Genomic DNA, 23,779 nt, shown 5'->3' on the forward strand with positions numbered 1-23,779 from the left:
TTTTAAATGAGGGCATACTATTCCCGCTGAAATGCAATCTTAATTAAACTTACAGTTCATCTTGATTATATGAACATAATCAGTTAATTTTGGTTATTTTTCCCATTATTATTTTCCAAATGGATTACTCTTTTACTGAGATCGGAAAAAACTGATGAATGAGGACTTAAAAAATAATATTGCTTTCATAATTTCCATGTTCTCATGACTTGTGTGAGGGTTAGATTTAACATACCATCTTAAAACATTGTTTTCTGTTTCTGGTTACCATTGAGGGTGACAGCCAAATTAACTTCTGGCAGAAGAGCTATAGCTCCATAAAAGTTTAATTAAAGCACTGAATGAAAGAGATCGATTTAGTATGTGGAATGTTTGCATTTAGCAGGACCTAGCCATTTTTCTTTAAAACTTATGTCAATGTCTTCAGGCCTATATGTACTATTTTCTCTTTCTTTCCTGAAAGAAAACGACCACAAACACAAAAAATCTGAAACTATATTGAATGTATTTAAATCTTCTTTCTTTGTAGGCCATTATTTAATTATTTTCTCTCTTTTTTTTTTTTTTTTTTTTTTTGCTCTATGAAAATTCAAAGTCGCATACTTCCTGCTTTGGTTTTTCCATGACATGTAAATCATAGAAGCTAAGTAAACTTGGCACTTTTGTTTGATTTTGGTTTAATTTGTCAACAGGGGTCTGGGTAGGGATTGGCAACCATCTTAAGTTATTTTTCAAATAAACACGTAAAAGTAAGGGGTTTTCTCACCAATTTATCAAGCTACCTGTTGTTCTCAAGTCACTTTAAGTTTGACTGCAGTCTTTCCCAATAAACACCATTAAGGAAACAGGTATTTGCATTAAAAAGGGAAGGAAAAAGCACCAGTGCTTTCAAACCTTCTTTTCCTTTCTTCTCTGGTTTGTTTGGGGTTTTTTTCTGGTTTTAGTTTGGTTTTGTTTAAGCAATGCATAGAAAGCCAAGACATGACAGTCTGCTTGGCTGATCACATTGAACAGATGGGCTTGTGTCTTTATATTTTGGAAACAAGCCATAGGAATTTTGCTAGGAAACCCACTGTTAGTAATTTTTTCCACTAAAATTCACAATTTAAATATTAGCAAGATTAAAACCACAAGTGTTTTCATATGATAATTAGTGTTACATAGATGTTTTCCATAGATTGAAAGACATGTTTTGAATTATTAAGCCTTAGGCAGAAATCAAGGGCTTTTTCTCTGTATAAAAAAATTGTATAATTTAATTTGGGGTGGTATTTGTATTCATGTGCTTTGATGACTCTTCTATGTGATCTGAAAGGTCAAAACATCGGTTTGCTTCTCCTCTTTCATGTTAAAGATAAAGGTTGTGTAGACTCTTGATTGGGCAATTACTTTTTTCTCTTCCAAAATATGAATAGTTTCAAAAAAATGTCTGAGATTTCAGCCCTTGGTATTATCTGGCAATTAAAGGGTCACAAAACAGATCTCTAAGGAACTGTCAATACATATGTCACATAGTCATCTGTGTTGGTTATTGGTGTTTTCTTACTGCTTCAATAAAATTACTTACGAGAATTTTTTTATAGTCCTCATATACATCTATTACAGTAGTACAGCTTTAACAGTGTGACATAATTTTATTACACCAAGAAAAAACAAAAATAATGTTTGCAACAAGTAGATGAAGTTACACTTTGTAAAACTAGTACACATTGACAGAGATTCAGCTACAACAGTTCCAGACAGGTATTAATCAGATTTCTGTAACAGCATTACACTTTCTTTTTCTTTTTTTTTTTCACTTTCTGTTTTTAAAGACATGAGACAAAGCTTCTGTAGGTGATTTTCCTATTCTGTTAAAATTCCTGTGTTTTACCAAGTTTCCTTTAAGCAAGATTTTAAAAGGACGGTTTCTTTTCTAACAACTTAGCAGTAAAAAGACATTTTCAAGTAGAAGCTTGTAGATACTGTAAATCATACTTAGCTAGTTATCATATAATGAATAGGAGCAAATTGTGCATTTCATGCAAAATGATTAATTATAATCATATGCAATTAGATATTTGCTCTTCTAACCAATACTTGATAAGTTGCTTTTTTTGTTTTGTTTAGACAACTATTTTTTATCCCAAAATAAATATTCTATTGCTTCAAAACATACTCTCAAGGAAAGATGATACATCTTGCAATTAAAAGTTTTCATTGCTCTTTAAAATTGAAATATAATAAACCAAATTACACTTGAATTATCCTTCAAAGTATTTACTTCTTTAAAATATATATTAGTATTTTACAATTTAGCAATTGCCAGTGTTTTTTGTTTGCATAACTTATAACTCTAATAGTTTTTTATAATCTTAAAAAAACAGTAGAGATCATATTTATAAAGTATTAGGTCAGATGTATACTTATATTCTTTTTTTATGTCTCTTTTAATCAAAAAGGCTATGCCAGCAATGACCACACTTTACTTGATAAAGAAATAGAGTCTTAGTGTAGTTTTTCTGCATCTCAGGATTGGTATAAGCAAGACAGTATAATAGCCTCTTGCTAAGATAAATTGTGTCTCCACTCAGTGTTGGTCACTGTCTATAGAAACATGGCATAGATATCTGCAGTCAAACTTGTGCTCACTATCTACAAAGTCAGAGTTAATAACAGTATCTCTAATTTGAGCTTCCTGAACTATTTGAAAATTAGATTTTTTTATTTGTTATATTTAGAAAAAAATCTTTCATCATATATTCTCTTTTTTTGCTTCGAATTGACAGTAGATTTTTATGTTTCTGTGACTACGAAACATGTAGTCTAAAAATGGGGAGAACAGTCTTTTCTTATGTCACAAAACATTTGTAATTTTTTTTTTAATTTTAGGGTCCAATGATACCTAGATTGAGAAATATTTAAATGAGAGCTTGACTCTCTACAAGAGCATCTTGTAATATTTGACTTACCTAAAGGATTCAGGAGAAAGCAAAATGGCACTGGAAACTCTTTGTATGTATTTAGAGGCATTAAAGCAAAGAATATGGATTCTTATTGATGTCTTCCTCCTACCTGTCTACCTGCCTCTATAAATGTGCAATAATCTACATAATGGCTCCTTTCTCCTACAAATGACAAATAGGACCTTGAGCTTGAATGGAGGAACCAAAAAGAGCAAGAATGTTGTTCATTACATGCTCTCTCCATGTGTAGATGTGACACTTCAGGACATGGCTTAGTGTGGACTTGGCAGTTCCGTGTTAAAACTTGTACTCAGTGATCTTAAAGGTCTTTTCCAAACTAAATGATTCTATGATTTTATAATTAGTTCCTCTGCTTTTATTCAATTCTTCCACCAACTTGTTTGAAAAATCTTTGATAAAGGGAAGAAGTTTGAGGAATCATCTTCATTTTCTGTTTTCTTCAAGGCCTTGTTTGATGTCTTTGGGCAAACCGTGTGGCCCTCTGTTTTCTAGTTCTTTAAAAAGAATGATTTTTATTAATTTTCCTAAGTGATATTGATATTGCTATGGTATAACTTGGAAGTTGTGAAGGATAGATGATAGAAAAAGGCTGTTTTAGAGAGACTAGTTGTTTTTTTTTAAAGTGTTGACAAATTTATATTAGTTACACCTCTGAATTATTTCCAGGTTAAAATGTAGGAGTCATTCAGACACAATTTGTGGAAGACCATATAAATGTTTTAGATCATGAAATGTGGTATATCACAGTCAGTAGAAGCACCAAAAGCAATGTTTAGAATATTTACATAACGAAACCAAGACTTGACTGGTGTTAAGTCTTAGTGATAACTATTCATGTACTTTAATGCTGGTTTTAATACATTATATGGGTCAAATGGTCTCTAAAAAATTATGTGGAAGTATGTTGTTTTGTCTAGAACAATGTTTTGCCAAACATTACTGATACTTGATTTCTGAGTATAATACTGAGTAGGTATGATTTTGAGTGCAATCCAATGCAAACTAGTTAAGACAAATGTGTAGAATTACTGCACAAAATTTTTGGGTCTGATCATGATCTTTACTGATTTAAAGGGTTGCCTATATCCAGTGGGAATATCATCAGAAATACCATGCCATGTACCCCAGAAAATGCCATTGCGAACACCTTTGTATTTCTTGTGGTAGTACTTGCCATTGAGATTGGCTGACAAGCAGGCGTCAAACCACCAGCCAGAGCTGTAGTACGCCCCACAGTTCCCCGAGGGATACCTGTCATTGTCCTTGTCTGGGGTCGTAAAGAACTTTTGGTCGTGGTTGTAGTGCCTGCTGTAGTGGAGGGCATCTCCTGCAGTGCCGCTGTAGCCGTGGACACTTAGACGGTACTTGAGGTACTCGTTGGCCACGTAGAAGTGGTCGTATTTTGCATACTCTCTGATTCCATTGAAATCTTCAAGATCGATTCTCAGTTGCATTTCCTGGCTCCTTGTCAGGAGATGAATTTTGTCATTGCCTAGCCAAAACTCCCTGCTGAGGTTTCCAAAGCCATGTTTGTAGTCATTCCAGGTTCTGTTGAAGTTAGTGCTGCCATCCTGACGTCGTTGCAACACTGTCCAGCCGCCTCCTTGTGTTTGCATGTCACAGTAAACTTCAAAGCTCTCGTTTCTGGGGTCAGGGCTAATCCTGTAGATTCCATTACTCCTTCTCCCTGCTGTGTAATGGTCAGCACAGTCTCTCTGCATTATTTGTATAACTGGTGAAAGAACAGGTAGTGTTAGAATAAACATAATTTCAATTTAAAAATACAGAAAAAATTTACCCACACTGATGTGGCATACAGAACTTGCATTGGAGAGACTTTTACTTTGGAAATAGTGTTGCAGCAATTTCAGTTCCAAGGCAAACACGTTTTCCATCGGATTTACTTTATAACAGATGCCACGTAGGATCTCTGCATCAGATAGCTGTCCAAAAAACCCCATCTAAACTACGTTTTTTCATCAAAATGCCTAATATAAGGGCATTTTGATTGTTTGCTTTCCATTTTCTCATTTTCTCTACTCTATCCTTTCATTATCTCATGTAAATTCTGATTTCTGAAATAATATTTTCCATATTAGAATTTTCCATATTACAAATATAGACTGATTTCTTCAGTCCATATTTCTAATGCTTTGTGTTTGCACACTTGCTGCTTTTTGTATTTAAATGTTTAGCTTCACACCCTGTCTATAATTTATAGCTCCATCTGGCAATATGTTAGAGGAAGAACTTTGTCTGTGTGGGAATGATGTTAACCTGGCTATTGTTAAGCTAATGTTATTTGATAGAGAATGTAACATCATTAGGAATGCTTTTTGTGTTAATGTGGACTGTACTTTAGGAAGCAGGAAAAAAGTAATAAAATTGTCACATCTGTTGTGTGATTCCTAGAAAGATGAAGGTGGAAAAGTGATGATGCTTTCCTGTGTATGTGGCATCTCTGGCTTTAGAGAAAGGACGAATGTTAGCATCTACTACTAACGGTACCTTTTTTCCACCAATGGGTGATGTGTTTTACTCAGAAGAAAAATACCCCCCATTTTTTTCTTCAGAGGGAAAATCCATTCTTAAGTGATATGGAGAGCTCTCAGAAGTTCTGTGTTAAGAGTCAAAACCATAATGTTCATTCCCATTGCAGATTTGAATGTATGGGCATGTTCATTTGTTGGTGTCTAGGAAAAATTGTAATTTTTCCTAGAAAATTTAAATTAACTACTTCTTGAAAGTGAGGATTGATCTCAGGCTACAGCAGGGAATAAGATTCAGGACTTCTTGTTTGCCAGAAAACTGGACATTTATGCAACCACAAAGTATATGCGTCAAAGGCTTTAAAGCCAAGTCTAAATTCACAATACATTCTCATTTATTTCACTGAACTTTGTGTAAGATCTTTGGTGGATTAAATTTCAGAGCAGATATTGTCAAAGAATATACATTGACGATAAAATGCTTCTATAATCTAATTCAACTCCTATTTAAATAAAGTTTTACTATACTTTCAGTGGGTGCAGGAATAGCTCCTGGATAGGAAAAAGTTGTAGCTGTTTTCCTTGCTGGCTTTCATAATGGATATATTGCTGCTACAAGTGCTTTTGGCATGTTGCTGTAAAAGAAAAGGAATATCTACATGATCATGTGCTATGAATGCTACTCATTGTTTCAATAAGTGTAAGGAATATCTAAAATTAATTTAGTCTGTTATGAAGTACAGTACTTGAATGTGATTCACTGCCCATTATTAATATAACAAAAAATTACTCATTCTTTTTGTGAATGTTTTGTATCTGAATGAACATAATTGATCTGTAGTGATTTTTATCTGATTTAGCTGATTGCTGATATAGTAAAAGCATTACCTTTATTATTACTTATTTGCTCTTTTCACACTTTCAAGAATTTCAGTTGTACATACACTGTACACTTGCAGATCCTTCTGTTTTCGATATGTGTAGACAGAAGAACAGTTTTATTTTAATCTTGGATGCTAAGCTAGAGACTTAAAGATTGTAATGCAGCCTGATCTTTCTCTGTTTTGTCTCTTGAAGGCTTAATCTTCCTATGTTTGATGTGATAGAATACATTGACAATCTAGGGAACATTTCTTGTTTTCAAGGATTCTTATATGTAAGATAAAAACTTTATGAATTTTAGAAAACCCCTCGATCTTGCCTTAATAACAGTAAAAATTAGAAAGAGAGTATTAGTTCTATTCCTTTATTTTAATTAGGAGAATTAAATGGTAAAAGAAAAATTGTTTGTCAGTGATAACACCTGTTTTCTGTTTTATACTGCTCTTATATTAAATAAATGCAAAGGGTTTAGTGTTAAAATGCTGGTACATGTGTTACCCAGTCAAGAAGTGCTGTTAGTAAGCTTTTTTTAGCTGAGCCTTTCAGATGTTTGCTGGGATTATAGGAAAATTATTTTATTATCCATCTGTTAAAAACGAAGCATTTTTCTAGGTTCACTTAATGATTGATGATGTCTTGCACCCCTTTTCAGAGTATCTGCAGTTTTGCAGTGGGAAAAAATAAAAATGCTGTTTTCTAAGGCACACCTAGAGAAAATTTACCCCTTTTCATCCAAGGAGAAAATATGTTTACGTCACTGATGTTTAATGTCTCTAATGAAGGGTATTATGGTGTAAAATAATGTTTCATGTTTACTTATTAAATTGCAAAAAATTTGTCCTTTAAAACTTAATGTTTTGAATCCCTCTAATGAAGTCCAATTCTAGGAGGGACTGAACACCTGCAGCTCTCAGTAACCCTCTAGTGGCTGCTGAAATGTTTTACAGGAGTATAAATAAACACTACAAGAGCAGATACTTGTGAAGGTAATAACACAGCTATTTGGGTAAAATATATGTTTTAATTGTTTACCTAATACTAGTAAAATGCACAGAAAGTTTATACAAGCAGTAAGAATTAACAGATTACATACCAGGTTTTGCTTGCATTGCTGGACACTTAGAAGAACATTTGTTATCCAGGTTGTTCACAGCAAATGTCAAATTTGCAACTTTGCTGTCAACATAATGTTCCACATTGTTCATATTTATGAGGCTCAGCTTCTCTAAACGACCCTGCAGTGTCTGAATCTGGCTCTTTGCATTTTTTAAGCTGGTTGCCATTCTGTTAACTTTGCTCTGCAGTTCCTTTACTCTGTTATCTTGGCTTTCGGTGTTTTCTGCAGTGTTAGGTAGCAGGAATTCATTACTTCTTTCTCTTTCTTGGTTGTCATCTGCTTGCAGCTTGCAATCTTGGCAGCATTTCTTTAGCTTGTTTACTGATTCTTTAAGGGTCTGTACTTCTTTGAGAGTCTTCTCAAGCAGTTTGAATTCTTTGGGTATCTGGATGGTCATCGGAGGCAGATTTATCTGATAAGGGCAATCCTCTCCTTCATCACATTTCCGATTAGTTTTGAGCTTTATAGGACAAGTCTCAGTAACTTTTGCTTCTTTAGCATTCTCTTCCTCTTCTAAAACAACTGCAAAGACATTTGTTAAAGCAAGGAGAGTTAACTTCAGCAGGACTATGTAAATGAGGAGCTTCATCTTCACCGAGAAACTAGCAGTATGAGGAAGTATGCAGAAGTGGAACAACTTTATAAGGGCAGCTTGAAGCCTGTGACTTATCAGACAGCCTACACTGTTCTCAGAAATGGGTGGGAGTGCTTGCATCACGAGTGATTAATAGCAGAGCAAAGTTAGGTAGTGCTTGCAAGAGTACCACATTTCAGTGAGTATTCCTGACTCAGAGCTAGTTTCTGTAAGCAAGATGATGAAATGCATGTTATGCAGTTTAATTTCATTCCTTGTTGTACATGGATTTTCTTTTTTTGGAAAAAAATCACCTAGCTCTTTATTATAACAGTCTTCTAACATCTATTTCTTAATACTTGAATGGTCTAAAACTTATTTTCTAAAGCAGACCATGATTTTAGCACAGCAGGTGGAGAAAATGAAAACCAGCCCTTTTCTCAGTTTGAAGTTTATCACAACAGTAGCTTTACTGACAGTCAGTCCCCTTCTCCGTAAAACTTTTTCAAATTTAATGCATATATTCATATAAATTACTTAAAACTGAAAACATGTTGAAACACACGTGGAGTTTTGGTTACAAACATTTTTCAGTACAGAGTCACAAATTCAGGAGGATGAAAAGCACTTTCTTCTTACTATTTCGCCTAGTCCACCTTAAAATAGTTATCTTGAATATTCATAATTTGTATGGCACATCACAGTTAAAATTCACTATTATCTGATATGGGGTACTTCTTATTGAGCCTTTTTAAGTGAAGGTTTCCCCTTTGATGTATGAGATCCTACCTGTTAGACTAATTGTATGGGAAACCAAAGAAAATCCTGATCTTCTGGTTAATGTCCCAAATTCTAAATCTAAAGTGAGGCAGAGGCCTAGGGAAAGAGCTCTCATCAGTTTGAGGTATTGCTCTTCTTTTTATTGTGCCTTATATCAACTTTCAGAGTTAGTTGTGTATTTTACTGCTGATCGTACCAAATGAAATACTTCTAGAGGTGACAATTGCCATGTACTCCCTCATTCTCATTCCACAGACACCTTTGCCATGTGTGCCTGTGCAGTTTTCATGATCTGTGTCATTTTTCCTGTGCCTCAGAAAAAGGCTACGTGGATATGTCTTTATGCATTCACAGGTCAGTCAAGAGTCAAATAATTTGCATGAGTAAATGGTATTTACACCAGTTCTTGTTAAATTAGTCCAATCTGAACCATTTATTTCCTTAAACCCTATTTGAAATTACTCATAACACAGATTAAACATTAAGCAGACATTAGTCACACATATAATCCAGAAGTTTATGTTCTCTCTGATGTTACTAACATTATACACACCACATGCTTATATTGATAGTACGGGGAGGAGGCTTGGTAAAAAAACTTACTTGTCTAACCCGCTGCAAGAATTCCTTCAGATTCCTGCATAGCACAAAAGTTTGGGCACTTTCTTGGGAGATGGGTTTTGAATGGGTTTTTTTTTACCTTCCCCATTTTCTAAAGGAACATCTTTGAAGCTGTGGTGCTTTTAGTTATGTGGCAAAACTGTGTCTCCCCCTTTCAGATCATGATAGCTCCCCAGCAGTGAGGTGAAAGGAACCCCTCACCATTCAGGTGTAAGATACTGACATCACTCTGGTTTTGTTAAAAATGCATAAAAACTGAAATGTTTGTAAAAGATAAAGTGTATGATTTTAATTTGCAAGTAAAATTTTAAATTTTTTTATTTGATTAACAGGATGCTAATTTTTCATTGTATTAGTCTAAAATCAGGTATTTTCAGAGCCTTCTTCTTGTGTGTGGCTGCTACTGTCAAATGGAGGAAAGCCATACCAGCCTCTTTTGAGAGGGTTTAGAAATAGAATAGAATTCTTAAATCCTTGTTATTTGGGAAGCCACAATCCCCCCACACTGTTGTTTGTTCAGTTTACAATTAACTCTGCTATCTGCTTTTTGACTTTGAACTGGACAAACTGTTCTGTATCTGTAAAATGAATAATAATTATCCTTGATAGATGACATTCTATGATTTGCCTTGAAGTATTTGAATGGATAACAAATATTGTTGTAATTTGTGATTGCTGTGCTGCATTGAAAACCTAAACTATCTTTAGAATATTGTAACATCTAGAAGGGCAGAAATTTCTGCTAATGCTGAATGTAAAAAAAAGGAAGTTCAGATAGTGAGGTGAGGTATCTGAACTTTTCAAACATCACTGTTTGAAAACAAACATCATGTCTTGAGACATCCATTCTTTAGTCCTATATATATCTTCCTTTTGGGATATTTGCTTCCTCCCTTGGATGAGACATCTGTAATATTGAGTTGCTCTATTATCCTCCTGATTTCATTACTGGTCTGATGATCTGCTGCTAAGCTGTCACCAGTCTGCTTGGAGTCCAAAAGATACATTTCTCCACCAGTCTGTATGCTTCCCCTACCTGTGCACTCCTGTAATTGAGTACTGGTCTTTCTTCCTGTTCTGTTAGGGAATGTCCATTCCCAACAACTTGTCACACCTCTCTTCTTTCTTCAGGAACCCAAAATAGTATGACACAGCCTTTTTCACGTTTCATGTCTCTTATCCTTCTGGGAATAAATGAAGCAAACTATCAAATCTGAGATTTTCAGCATTCTTTGCCCTTAGAAAGGACACTGAGTAGTCTTAAGCTGTGAGATGCTGATGCAGTTTAACTAATGGCAGAAATATTGGACCAGATTTAAACTGAGACCTGCAGTTTGTTGATAAACAAAGTTTCTTCCCAGATAGGACTTCTCTAGATCTAGAGTGTTCTGCATAATACAATGACACTGAACCCTGCCATAAATCAAATCCCTCCTGATGAGAGAGAATTTTCTACAAGTCCTTGCAAGGAGTTTCAAAGATAAACCGAGACTTTTCCTTGAGTTTCAATGCTGCCGGATAGTTGTTTATTAAGTCTTATCAGAGGAACAGAGCCACTAGCATGACCCAGGTACAGCATAGAGCACAGGAAGCAGGAGTGGAGGCTCTCTATCAAGATTCACACAGCCTTTTAAAGATAATTTAACCACTAGTTACTAAAAACATATCTTATTTTCACTTTCCTACCAATTATTCAGTAACACGGGCAGGAACTGCAGAATTCTCTATCCAATCATTCCAAACTACTTTTACTGCAGAACATGGAGTAGTAGAAGAAGGAGAAGAAGGTTTAGAGAACAACAACACTCCTCCATTTTGATTTTTTTTACTCTTATCTATTTAGTACAAAGAGAAGCCCAAAACCTCTAAATTTTTCACCCTGTGACAATCTTACATAGTAGTCTATCACCTAATTCACACCACTGTATTTTCTAGTTCTTGTCTGATCGTTGGTAATTTTTTCCAAGGTTGGTGGTTAAAACAGTGCTGTTCGGGGGGGTAAGAACCCTTAAAAACAGGCAGAGAAATATTCTTGGCACGCTGCGTTCCTACAGTACTTAAAACTTGAAATTAGTTAAGCAGTCACAAAACCCAAAAGCCAATTTTTTTCAACTGTGAAAGGATCTAACTTAATAACAGCTGATGGCTGTAACTGAGACTTTTCTGCTAAGGTCTTTGCTTTTTACTTAAAGCTCACTTTCTTGTAGCTTTTAATCTCTTCTAGTCTACTTTTTAGGACTGTAGACTGAAGAGATATCTTTATCATATAGACATCTTCCTAAAGGTAAAGAAAATAACTGACAGCTCAAGATACTCTTAAATTCTACTGAAGATTTTAATTCTATTCACAGAGCTATGTGGTGATTACAAGGTTAAAGAAGCAATATATTTTGTTTTATCAGACTTGTCTGAGGATTGTTTATCCAAAGTTTATCAAAACCAGCGTGAACCGTTTCCCATGAATTTTTAGAGTAAGGTTTTTTTTCTTTTTCTGGCAGATAACGGAATGTAGGTCAAATAGAAAACAACAAAGTTATGACTGTAGGCAGATGTTAATTTAGCTAGTGACTATGGCAATTTAAAACACAACAGCCTGGCATCTGTTTGATTTCTGGCTTTGTTCTGGGAGTCAACATCTCCTGCAGAAGAATTGCTGCAAAATATCCAGGTTTGTCTAAGCAGTTCACGTGATTGGTATGAACAAACCTGAAGTACTTTGGGGCTCATTCATAATGAAGCATTTTGGTGGCAGAGGTGGAATGTGTTAAAATTCAACTGCTGCAGGAATATTTCTGATGTTTTTGGTAGACTTCAGTGGTTCTGTGATACATTTTGGCTGAGAAAGAGGATGACAAGCAATTAGATTAATTTTCAGGTTTTTCGAAAATGTGGCAAATATACCAAAATTCCATACTAGAAACAAATTCTGATTTAGAATTCTTTCTGATTAACTGAATTGTTTTCTTCTTTAACTCAGTAGCCATTCTTCATGCAAACAGTCCTTTTGTTGTCTGCTGGATTGTGGGACTACCTATTCAGCTTCCTTATGTGTCTATGAGAACACATCCGAAGACGAAAGGAAAGGCAGTCCTATTCCATTTGATATTAATTGTTAATATTCTTATTCAGATACAGATTACATAGAACTAGTGGCTGCATGCCTTCCTACCTGCTTAAATTGTTCATTGCTTTATCTATAAATTCTGGCAGCAGGAAGAAAGGCAGCACTGACATAGAGCATGTAAGTAGTAGATATATTTATATCAGCAACTGTAAATATAATACATGTTAAAAAAATCATGTGGTCAAAGAAAATCACTGCTTCTGTTGAGGACCCTATTTGTAAAGAAGGAGATCCACAAAACTATGTTCTTATTAATTCTTTTTCTCTCATGACATCTGATCTGCCTGCTCTAAATCTACAGTTTACTGCTGACTATTTCCTTTATCTGTAGCTGTAGAAGATGCTGTAGTTGGTTCAATATATGAAGAGAATAAACCCAAATGCACTTTCAGAGTGATGATATACCAAATACAAAAGCCTCTCCTTCCTGTGTCTTTACAGAAAAATTCCTTTCTGATTCCTGCAAACCTGCTCCAAGACTGTGCTGGTTATTTAGTATCCTGGTTTCAGGCTTCGTAGCCAAACAGGTGACAGCAGGAAAGCCATGTCCTTTCCCAAAATGCCTGTCTTACCCATCTCCTATGCCCTTCTTTACTGAGCCATGCAAGACTCAGTTGGTCACCAGTATTTTCTCACCCACTGCACCACCTTGATTGTAGCTGATGTTTATATTTTCCATGTAGGGATTGCTTTTTCCCATGAACTGGGGGACAAAACAACTGTTATGAACCATGCCTTGGGAAAGAATTTAGGATATCGTTTTTCCTAGTCATTATTTGTTAGTTTTAGAAGGCTCTTCAGCAGTTTATTTTTCATTGAAGGATGCCTGGTTCATCCCTCTGTAATTAAAAAAGTAAAATTGTAGAAGTTCAGTGTAAGGCAGTACAGTGTATCTACTGTAAGTGTATTTATGATTTTTGTGTATGCCTTTACCCCCACCTGACTGCGTTTGTGCAACCAATAACCTCATAGCTTCAAGTATTGTTGTTTATCACCTAAATTAAATGTTTAGGAAACTCAGTGACAAATATTTTTCTACTTGAAAAGCTACTTATTCTAAAGTCTACTTCCTGTAATAAATGTATGTAGTACCAGGTGAGAGGGATTACACCTTATTTTTAAACTCTAATTACAGTATCAATTTAAAAACCTCACTGCATTTTTCTTTGCTTTCTACCATCATAACCTTTCTCTAGAATAATGACTTGAGCAAGATGTATCATTCCCTAAATATCTGCAATATAGCTATTTCTGTGTGCACTTTCGATGTTTCCCAATCTCCAAAATGGAATGCAGAATTGCATACCAATAGCTATAATTTATTGTGTAACTAAATGTTTACAGTCTTAAATTAGTGATTTTTATCTTCTTGTTTTAAAATACTTTGAAATATGTGCTGAAGCCTGAAATATTGTTGAGTAGAGAAATTATAGATAATTTTGTGTTAGTCTTCCATAACTCTGTATGAATATTTGAGACATATTGAAAAATGCATGATGACTGAATAAAAAGTGTAAAGATTGTATTTTTTCTGGACATATATAAATTGTGATGTAACACTTTACATTAAAATCAGAGTTTAGGTGATCTAAAAGCCTGGTGTTTGGGCTGAGCTAGGTAGTCATCTTTGGGTCTTGCTGTAGTCAAAAGCAACTAAGAGCCTCACTGAGAATGTTTCTTACTACTTATAAATGCTGCAAAGCAGTCTGAAATAATTTAATTAGTTAAATTCTATTATTAAAAATAATTAAAAGCTTAAATATTAGTCTCTATTCTGGTTTTGAATGTGGGGTTTTTTGGGGTTTTTTGCCTTCCTTATACTTCCTAAAGTCTAAAGGCAATGTATTTCAGTCTCCAACTGCACAGTTTGGGAAAAATACGCAAGTGAGACAAAGTAAGGTAGTCAATGTTTAGATTCAATATACTTCAGGACAAGTCAGTATCTTCTTTTGGGTAAAAATTAGAGAGAGCTGATAGTACATCAGCAGAATACAGGGACTATCTTATAACGGGTGCAATAAATATTCAGCCACTGTATCCTTATTCAGTCACGGCTTTTTCAAAATTTGACAGGACAGGCCCCTCACCTGACCTGGTCTAAGTTTGAAGCTATCCCTGCTTTGAGCAGGAGGCTGGACTAAATGGCATCTAGAGGTTCCTTTCTGCCTTAATTTTTCTGACTTTATTCCTCTCTTGTATGACATGGAGTTTATATTTTGCTTTACATTTTGTTGTAATAACAATTGTGTAAATATAGCATTCTGGAAAATGAAGTGCATGCCTTAAGCCCTCTAAGAAAATTGTGAAGATGGTAAAAATTGTCCTATGTGTTGAAATTGCCACAGAAGTCCTGTTAAATTCCCTGGCATCAGGACTGGTAATTTTTTGAGCAGTTTTCTTGTATTGTGTTTTGGCTTTTTTTAAGATTGACAGAGAGGTTAGAAGCACAACCTTTTCATTGTTTTTCCTTCATTTTTGGATGCTCCATCTTGAAGCAACCAGGAGATGATCTTCAGAATTAGTGAGAAGTTATAGTTATGAACTTGTTCTGAGCCATGGGCTGAGCTTAAGGAGGAATCTCCAGTTCCCTTATTCCATTATCATGGGTCCAAGATTTTGCCTAGATAATTTGGAGATACGAGGCACAGGCAAGCCGAACACCAGGAGATATCCCTAGCACTATGATTCTGTGGAGACTGGTATCCAGCAATATGGATAGAAATGCAGGAGCCACAGCATGGGTTCAGTGTGCTTGTACCTGGTGCCCCGCTACGATGTTGAAACAACCTCTGAGAAGGCAGCGTTGCCTTCTCCCTGGAATAAGGAACACCTGAGCTCTGTGCTAAGTGTCCAAACTATGTGGCTTCATGAGGATTTTGACAGAGGATGCAGAGCTCTCTTTTCAAAGAGGGGCACTTACTCTATCTCTTCTCTGAATGCTTAAAACTTTTAAATATTATATGAAAGAGGTAAGAAAAGCTCTTCAAATAAACAGCACAGAAAGAAAATTCCAAAGCTGTCATAGCAGACTGGCCAGAAGAGCCATATGCCAAGGGGCTAATACTATACTGAAATCCTGAGTGTATACAAACTGTAAAATATATTAATCCCTTGATATTTTTCTCTAGTCGACTATTAGGAGGTAAAAGTGTTGTTTGACAAGACCTTTCAGATGTTTGAAATAGCCAATGAATATAAAATGTTAGACATTCTATCTGTTAAAATAACATTAAGTGTAGTCATAATGTCTTGTTGCAGTTACAAAACCTACAACTTAGCATGAAGAAGGGGAAAGTGTTATTATTCAATTTGAGCTTAGAATACATTTTAGTTGTTTTGCAGTAACTGCAAACATAATTAGAAACACGTGTTGGCTACATCATTTCTCCAAAATGCAGAGATCCTGGGCACTGATGAAATTGAGATTTTCCTAAGAAGCCTCAAGTGGTTCACTTTAATAATGATTGTAAGTAATTGATGTTAATTGGTAATTACTTGGTGGTGACTTTATTTATTTTCTGTGCTTATTTTGTGTGTTTTTTTATCAAAAGACTATGAAGAGTCAGACTAATATTAAGATTCCATCATCTATTTATGTTTAAGATTTGGCTGAATTTTATTCCTTTCTGGAGAGTTCCAAAAGAACTTTAGGAGCTTTGAAATGGGAAATGTTCCTAGAGTTCTTATTTATATCACATTTGAGTTACAGAAAACTTGTTTTGGAATTTTAGATTAGTTCCTTGCTGCATTGTTTTGAGCTGACTGTCAGAAAGAATTTAATATAATCTGGTAAAAGGGAGAATGCCCACTGTACTTAATGCAGAGTGAGGAGGCATTGATAGTTAGGGCCAGATTTCACTAGTTTTGCTCACATGGATGAGTACCTCATTTATCAGGTGGGTTCTCTCCCTTCTGTGGTTTTAATTCCCATTCATATTCTGACATGTTCTCTTTCTTACAAATATCTATCTATATCCATCTTCCAACCTTGGAGAAAACACTGTGGTCTTAGATCCAGGGGCTAGTGTGCCTGAAGTCAAGCTGGAAGGATATAAAAGAGGTCCCTCAGATAGTTCTCACTTTTTCTTGGAAGTTTCATGAGGAGATTTTGAGGACAGGTCTGGTGGGGAAACTGTTGGTAGCAAGTGAATATGAACTTATTACTTGTATGGGTAGAGAGAAAAGTTATTCGGGTGTACAGTACAGCTATTTGAGCATAAGTATGTTCTCTTTTTCTCATGGACTCCTATATTTAAAGGATTCCTGCTCAGAACCAGAAAATCTACCTTTTCCTGCTAGAAAAATATCAAGGATATGTCCTTCCCTTTCACCTTTTCAGCTAAGTTTTCCTCCACATTTTTTGCAATAGAACAGAATTACCCAGCACTTTACTTCATGGGACTTTTCACTGATTGAAGGAAACAAATTTGCTTCGGAACTTGGGTTTGGATTTGGTTTTGTTTTGTTTTTCTGGTAGAAAAGCCAGACTTCAAATCGCAAAGCAATATAAAAAATTGTAACAAAGTTAGAAAATCACAAGGGTAACTTAATAGGGTGACTTAAGTGTAACTTAATAGGGTAAAATAAAAATAACAGAAATTTTAAATTAAAAGGAAAAGATGCAAGTAAATGCAATAATAAGACACAGACTTCCCTATTTTCAATGTAATTGCATTTATGTGAGTATGGGGTAACAGAAAGCAGAAAGTTACCAGGCAACCATCTGTTAAAGGACAAATCTTCATCCAACTTTCCAGTAATTCTGCATTTATATAACAAAAAATTATTCTGGTTTATCCAGATGATCTATCAATGTTGAGTGTGTTTGAACATGTATGGGGTCCCAGTTCATTATATAAAGAGAAAGAAAATCTGAGAAAAGCAATATACAGCTAAGTACAACTGACATGGAATGGGACTGGAAGACTCAACAAGAATATTTATCTGGCTATATTCCAGACTCTAGATCTGAGATCACCAGTACATTATAATTACCTCAGTTCTTTCTGAGGCAGTATGGTTAACACAGGACTGAAAAAAAAGTCATCCTCAATTGCCATTTACAAGCCCTTTTTTTTCCTCACTACTCCATCTTTTCACTCACTCTTTTACTTTTCAGTGTAGCAGTGTAATTAGTTACACTGAGGAGATCTACATTTCACTTAACCCAGCAATGCAAGACCTTCTGAGCAATAAAGCGAACTATGAGTGCATAAATACTGTTGGTTACTTTATCATTAATGTGGGACAGGCCACCTTGAAAGAATTACACATCTGTATATCAGGGGCATCATCTCTTGTCTGTAATTTATCATTACAATTAATACAATTTTTCTAGAGTAGGATCACATGTTTCCTCCCTTCTTCCACAAACTATTTCTTCCTCTCAAACAGTTGCATCTTTCCCTTCTGCCCTCCCAAGAATCTTGGAGAAAACAGGCTTTAATAGCAAATCCTGGGGCCAGAGTAGCCCAGTGCTGTCTCTCTGACAGCTCTCCTGATAATGCTGTGGTAATGGGAACTATCTGGTGATGAAAGTTTCCGGGAGGTCTCACTGCCTTTGACATGCTGGTATGCTATCCATGCAGTCTGTCTTGTGTAGTCCTCAATGCTGCAAGTCTTCACATTGTGTAGGACCAACCTTCCTGAAATAGAGCTCTTATCGCAGAACTGAACTGAGAAATTAGGTGTCAAATCTGTAAAAAGTTTATGGATGTAAAGAAGAAGACACAGCCTCCAGGACAAGAGTTTGTTTCTGTGGAAGCTTTGTAAAACATGGCTTAGATCTGTAGTGAGAACCTAAGCAGTTAAAAAAAAATTGTAACTCACAGATACAGATCAGAGGAGTATGGAGAAAGCACTTTAGTAAGGTACCACACAAATAGGACAACTATATCTACATATGAGGCTAAGAAATAAATGGGTTGAGAAAGGGAAATATTTTCTTTCTCCCAGAAGACCTATTTTGAACTTAAGTGGACAATATCTTTGTTCATAGAGAATGCCAAAATAAATATTTGAGAGCTGCTTATCTTTAATCTCATGCAAGCAAATGAAAGGCAGACCTTCTGTTCTTTTCTCGGCATCTCAGGGAACAAAGATTCTCTTTGCTACCATGAAATATTTTGAAACAGATCTTCAAAAATACTTAAACAGTTATAAAGAAAATACATACTTCCTTTGAGATATTAACTTGTATTCTGCATCTTGACCATAGGATTAGTTCTAGATGGTTTCTTGTGAATATTCTAAAGGTTGAATTATAACTTCTGGGATTTTCTTGGTGCTGTGATAATTACACTTCTTATTCCAGGAGATCTGCATAATCACATTTCTTGGCAGGGTCCCATAGAAGTTGCAGATTTGACTTGCTGCTGCACAAGGCTAGCAGCCTTGGATCACCTTACATTTTTTAATTGGATTTAACCTGGTTTTCCTTACTTGTGACTGAAGGAGGAGAAGAAAGGTTTTCTAAAGAAATATCACAGAGGAATAGTGTGGCCAGCAGGATGTCCCCCTGCACTCAGCAATGGTGAAGCCACACTTCAAATCCCACATTCAGTTTTGAGCCTCTCACTACAAGAAAGACATTGAGGTGCTGGAGCATGTCCAGAGAAGGGCAATGGAGCTGGGGAAGGGTGTGGAGCACAAGTCTGATGAGCAGCAGCTGAGGGAGCTGGGGATGTTCAGCCTGGAGAAAAGGAGGCTCAGGATAGAACTTACTGTTCTCTACAGCTGCCTGAAAGGAGCTGTAGCCAGGTGGAAGTCAGTGTCTTCTCCCAGGTACCAAGGGATAGGGCAGAAGGAAATGACCTCAAGTTGCACCAGAGGTGGTTTAGATTGGATAGCAGGAAAAATTTCTTCACTGAAAGCATGGTCAAGTGTTGGGACAGACTGTTTAAGGAAGTGTTTGAGTCACTCTCCCTGGAGGTATTTAAAAGACCTGTTTGATCTTGGTGCTTGCTGAAGACCTGCACAGGCATGTAAGGTAATGTGTTCTGTTGCCTGAGGATAATCCAGCTTTAGCCCAGCTCCTTTTTTTTACAACCCTACTGCCTGCGGAGACACTTCAAGCTTCAGTTTTGCCTGAGCAGGCCAAAACTGATCCAGTTAAGCAATGTGGAAAAGAGGTTGCTTAGAGCCTGAGTTCAAAGTCAAGACAGAATTATCATGAAATATTAATACAGACAAAAAGTCAGAGAAGAAATGGTACAGCACAGGTGGCACTGTAGTTGTGACAGTCACATTCTTTATGTTCTTGTATTTATGCTTTGAATTTTTATGTAAATAAGCGGGTTTTTTTCTGTGCATTTGATTTGGTTGTGTATTTAATTTTTTATGTTACCAAAGTCTGTATAAACTGAAAGCCTGCCAATTACAGTTATAAAAGTTGCAGCAGAATGAAAGTGTTAGTGCTTAGGAGATTTCATAACTGTCTGTTTGCCTTCCATAGCTATTTTCTGCTGGAAAAATTACAGACACCAGAGTAGCCGAGCTGAAGGAACAGTACACCTGGCTGCATAAGGCTGTGATAAGGTATAATATTCCTTTTTAAACATTCAGTAGCCAAAGCATTATGTTTTTAAAGTAATTTGCTGCTCATGCTGAAGCCTAATTATCATTTAAGGCTTTCTTACAGTTGGAGTTCATAAACAGGAATCCAGAACACAAGGCTGAAAACCAGTATTATTTAATAGGAAATTTCAAGGTAATTTGGGATACTTAAATACTTGTTTTAACAACATCTTTGTTTCTAATACAAACATAATAATATTGGGAATGGACATACAGACTGCAACAGACAATTTGCAAGTTTAAAATAAATATGTATTTGAAGATCATGTAGCCAGAATTTTAATATATGAAAAGACTGACTTGCTGAGCTGACATCATAGAGAGCAACTGAAGAAGCTAAAGGTTCATTTCTAAGAAGGAAAATTAAACTGTCATTCCTAAATAGGTGTGAATTTACCCTCTGAGAATATTGACAGTCACATTAGACAGATAATAGATTTTGATTAGAAGCTTAAGCTTCGAAGTCTAAGTGAAATTTGGAAATTAGGTGTAGCAGTTGTGAGCCTGCCCTGCACCAGTACATCCTGGAAAGAGAAAAGAGATCATGCTCATGGCCTGATGCCAGGCTTGGGCAGGGCATATGTGGGTGGAAGGAGAGAAATAGAGAGGGACAAAGTGGGACACAATACTACACTGTAGCAGGTGTCCCAGGGTGTCCCAGAACAGAGCAGTCCTACTGAAAATATGGCAATACTACTGTAGTATTTATGAATAATAATTTTTATATTACAGCATACCTGTAATCATTAAAATCAGCATCATGACAATCCTGTCACATTTTTGTGATACATACCATAATTTCCACTGTATTAACAATATTTTATCCCACTTTCACTGACACTCCACATCAAAACCTTTATGGCAATTCTGTCATTGAAGCTAAAGCCTAATTTAAGTATTCTAAACCTAATTCAGGTTATACCTGCTTATTTGGGATTTGCTGTGCATCCTGGCAATCTGAATAGCAACAAGTTCTAAGTAATGTAAAGTAATTTAAAAAGGGTTCCCAAAATACTGAAATAATAATATTTCTTGAGGATATCTGAGTTTTCTAATTTTGTCTTAATAAAATGGGGAATTGGAATATGGCTCTGACTCTGGGAAATGTCATCTGACTTTATTTTAGATTACTGAGATAGCAAATCTTTCTGAGAAGACAAATTAAAAACAGCATTACTAAATCAGTTTGGGTTCCTAGAAAATACAAAAATACTTTTCTAACTGCTCAGATCAAACATATTATGTGAGGTTTGGATTAATTGATTGCTAAGATTTCTACCATACCGGTGTTCACTGAGCTGAAGCAGAAATCCAGTAGCTGCTAATTAGTGGATTTTTAGCCAGTGTTAGTTTGAAAACTGTCTTTCATTGGAAAAATGCAAACATATTGCTACATGTTTTATGTATTTATACAATATTCTTTTATATGGGACATTCATTTTTGTAAAGGCAATCTCTTTGTGTGTATAGCAAGTGGAATATGGCCTCAGTGTAAGCAGGACTCAGCTGTCTTTTCTGTCACACTTAAAACTACCCTTAACAGCATGCACCAAAAGCATGAAAATGTTAGGTGGTAGATTACATCTCTCAGTCTTTCCATCATTCTCACAGGAGTATGAAATGGCCTTCTGTAAGAGAGTGGATCAGAGAGAATCGTGTCGCATTCTTTATTAGATGTAGTCATGTGTCAAAGCAAAACACCAATGTGTGAACACACACTAATTCCCATGGATATATTTCTCCTACTGCTAAAAGAAAGCAAGTGAAATCAATTACCCAAAATCTATCGTGATTTCTAGTATATTTTAAGGACATCAAAAGTGGGGTTCAGACATCAAAAGTGAGATTCACTTGTCCATATGTTAACATCAGTGGACATGCTCATCTGAACGAGGTACCAAGGGTCCCTTAATAGTCAATAGAAAGAAATAGGGACCAAACACTTCCTCCTTATACAGACATCCGCAAGGGTCTGGTTTTCCCCGTCAGCTGTAAGCACTGTCCTGGTGGGAAGTGCAATATGTGTGTATGTTCTCCTTCTGCAAAGAACCCTTCACAGAATCAATACTGGTTTTAACTGTTAGTTCTTCACCCTAACATGTGCAGTACAGTTCTGTGCATCAAGAACTTATTTTTTTCACCCTTCCTAATTCAATTCCTTTCCTAATTAATGCCCCTCTGTCCTAGTGTTGTTGCAATGCCATGTTAAGACAAATGACACAGGAGGAGGTCTTCAAGCTGTGTGTGTTTTCTTCTTTCCTTTGTTAGCATATAAAAATCTCAAGGAGAAAGCCTTATACATCTTAAGCAGCACAGTTCCCTGTGACATCTGTGCCAAACTATTGCAACTGATCTTTCTGATACACAATACAAATTTGTCTAATATGATGAATGCAATTAGTCTCTGTGCAGGTAGTTTCCAAGGCTGTTGCCAGTGTACACAGAGCTGTAAGTGTATAGTGCAGTCCTCTGTTTAGTGGCAAATAGTCCTTTATTTCTTGCTTTCAGTTTGGCATAATCTGGCATTCTGAAATGCTGAAAGATGTCACTTGGCAGATAACATCTTTGATACTTTTCTTCAAAGTCTTAAGTGCTTTTGAATTTACGTTTGCTGAGAACAGGCTGTCATCCCACTGTGGTGCTGTCTCAACCATCCGCTTTGCAGTAAGGCTGCATCTAAAGTTGAAGTATCTGAGCTTGTATTTGGCCCCTGCAGACCCTTTTAGTCACTCAATTATGTGGCCTTGTTGTAGATTTTATTTATATTATCTCAATTTAGGAACCTAGTATGAATTTCTGATAACCCAAACTAGAATATACTCAGGTAATAATGAAGAATCATTGGCAGATTGGGAATCTTATTTTCTTAAGCCTCTGCTAAATTAATAATTATTTCACAAATTCAAAAGCTGCCACATCAGACTGCACAAACCTACTTTTGTAGTCATGTCATTCTATATGTGTACATTGTGTAGATGTGCAGTTATTTCTTCATTGTTATCAATTAAATTTAAATCAACACATGAAAAAATACCATTGGCATCTGTAGAGAGAAAAATCTAGATTCAACACTCAATTCTTGTTTCTGTTTTTCTTTTTTTTTTAATTATCTTGAAGAAAATCAATACTAAGAATTTTCTTTTTATTAATTCGCTTATGTGTTTATGTAACTGCATGTAAAATGTATGTGTTAAGAAAGAACTGTTTGAAATTGTGTATTACTACAACCAATTGTATTTTCTCCTACAACTGCATAAATTCTGTTAGATTTAAAGAAGATTTAAATATCATACAGAATGCAGTGTTAATAACTCAGTTTATTTTTCCCTTAGTGTATGTGTGTAAATACATCACACATGAAATTATTTGTTCATTATAAAGGCACACTGTTTTCTGTTGAAGTCTGTGGTTTTCTTATTTTCTAGTTTAGAAAAAGGAAGTGGTTATCTGGGGAGAAATGTTGCATGAATCAAAACCTTTTCGGCTACATTATTTCGACTATGTTTTTGCAGTATAGTCAGTTTTATATTTTGTATTTTTATCACCATTTTACCATCTCAACTCTATTCTTTATATGATATGTAATTTTGTTTTTCTGTCTAAGCCATAAATGTCAAATTTGAGCCAAAATTTATGTCTAGAGTTTCTCAA

At 35.6% G+C, this 23,779-nt stretch overlaps 2 protein-coding genes across 4 annotated transcripts in view; one reads left to right on the top strand and one right to left on the bottom strand.

Annotated features, from left to right (window-relative positions):
* The window catches only part of CCDC146 (coiled-coil domain containing 146), a 69,612-nt gene that overhangs the window by 12,212 nt on the left and 33,621 nt on the right, over positions 1-23,779 (top strand). For all 3 annotated transcript variants that reach the window (XM_032107802.1, XM_032107803.1, XM_032107804.1), the window contains exon 3: positions 20,007-20,089. In XM_032107802.1, coding sequence (XP_031963693.1) covers positions 20,007-20,089 — 83 coding nt within the window. The remainder of the gene's footprint in view (positions 1-20,006; positions 20,090-23,779) is intronic.
* FGL2 (fibrinogen like 2) lies at positions 1,615-8,184 on the bottom strand. The gene is made up of 2 exons (XM_032107808.1): positions 7,431-8,184; positions 1,615-4,698 (listed from the first exon to the last, which is right to left on the bottom strand). Exons 1-2 carry the CDS (start codon positions 8,167-8,169, stop codon positions 3,992-3,994), a joined length of 1,446 nt encoding a protein of 481 aa, XP_031963699.1. The 5' UTR covers positions 8,170-8,184; the 3' UTR covers positions 1,615-3,991.

The sequence above is a fragment of the Corvus moneduloides genome, chromosome 4 (assembly GCF_009650955.1).
Source record: "Corvus moneduloides isolate bCorMon1 chromosome 4, bCorMon1.pri, whole genome shotgun sequence".
Classification (NCBI taxonomy): domain Eukaryota; kingdom Metazoa; phylum Chordata; class Aves; order Passeriformes; family Corvidae; genus Corvus; species Corvus moneduloides.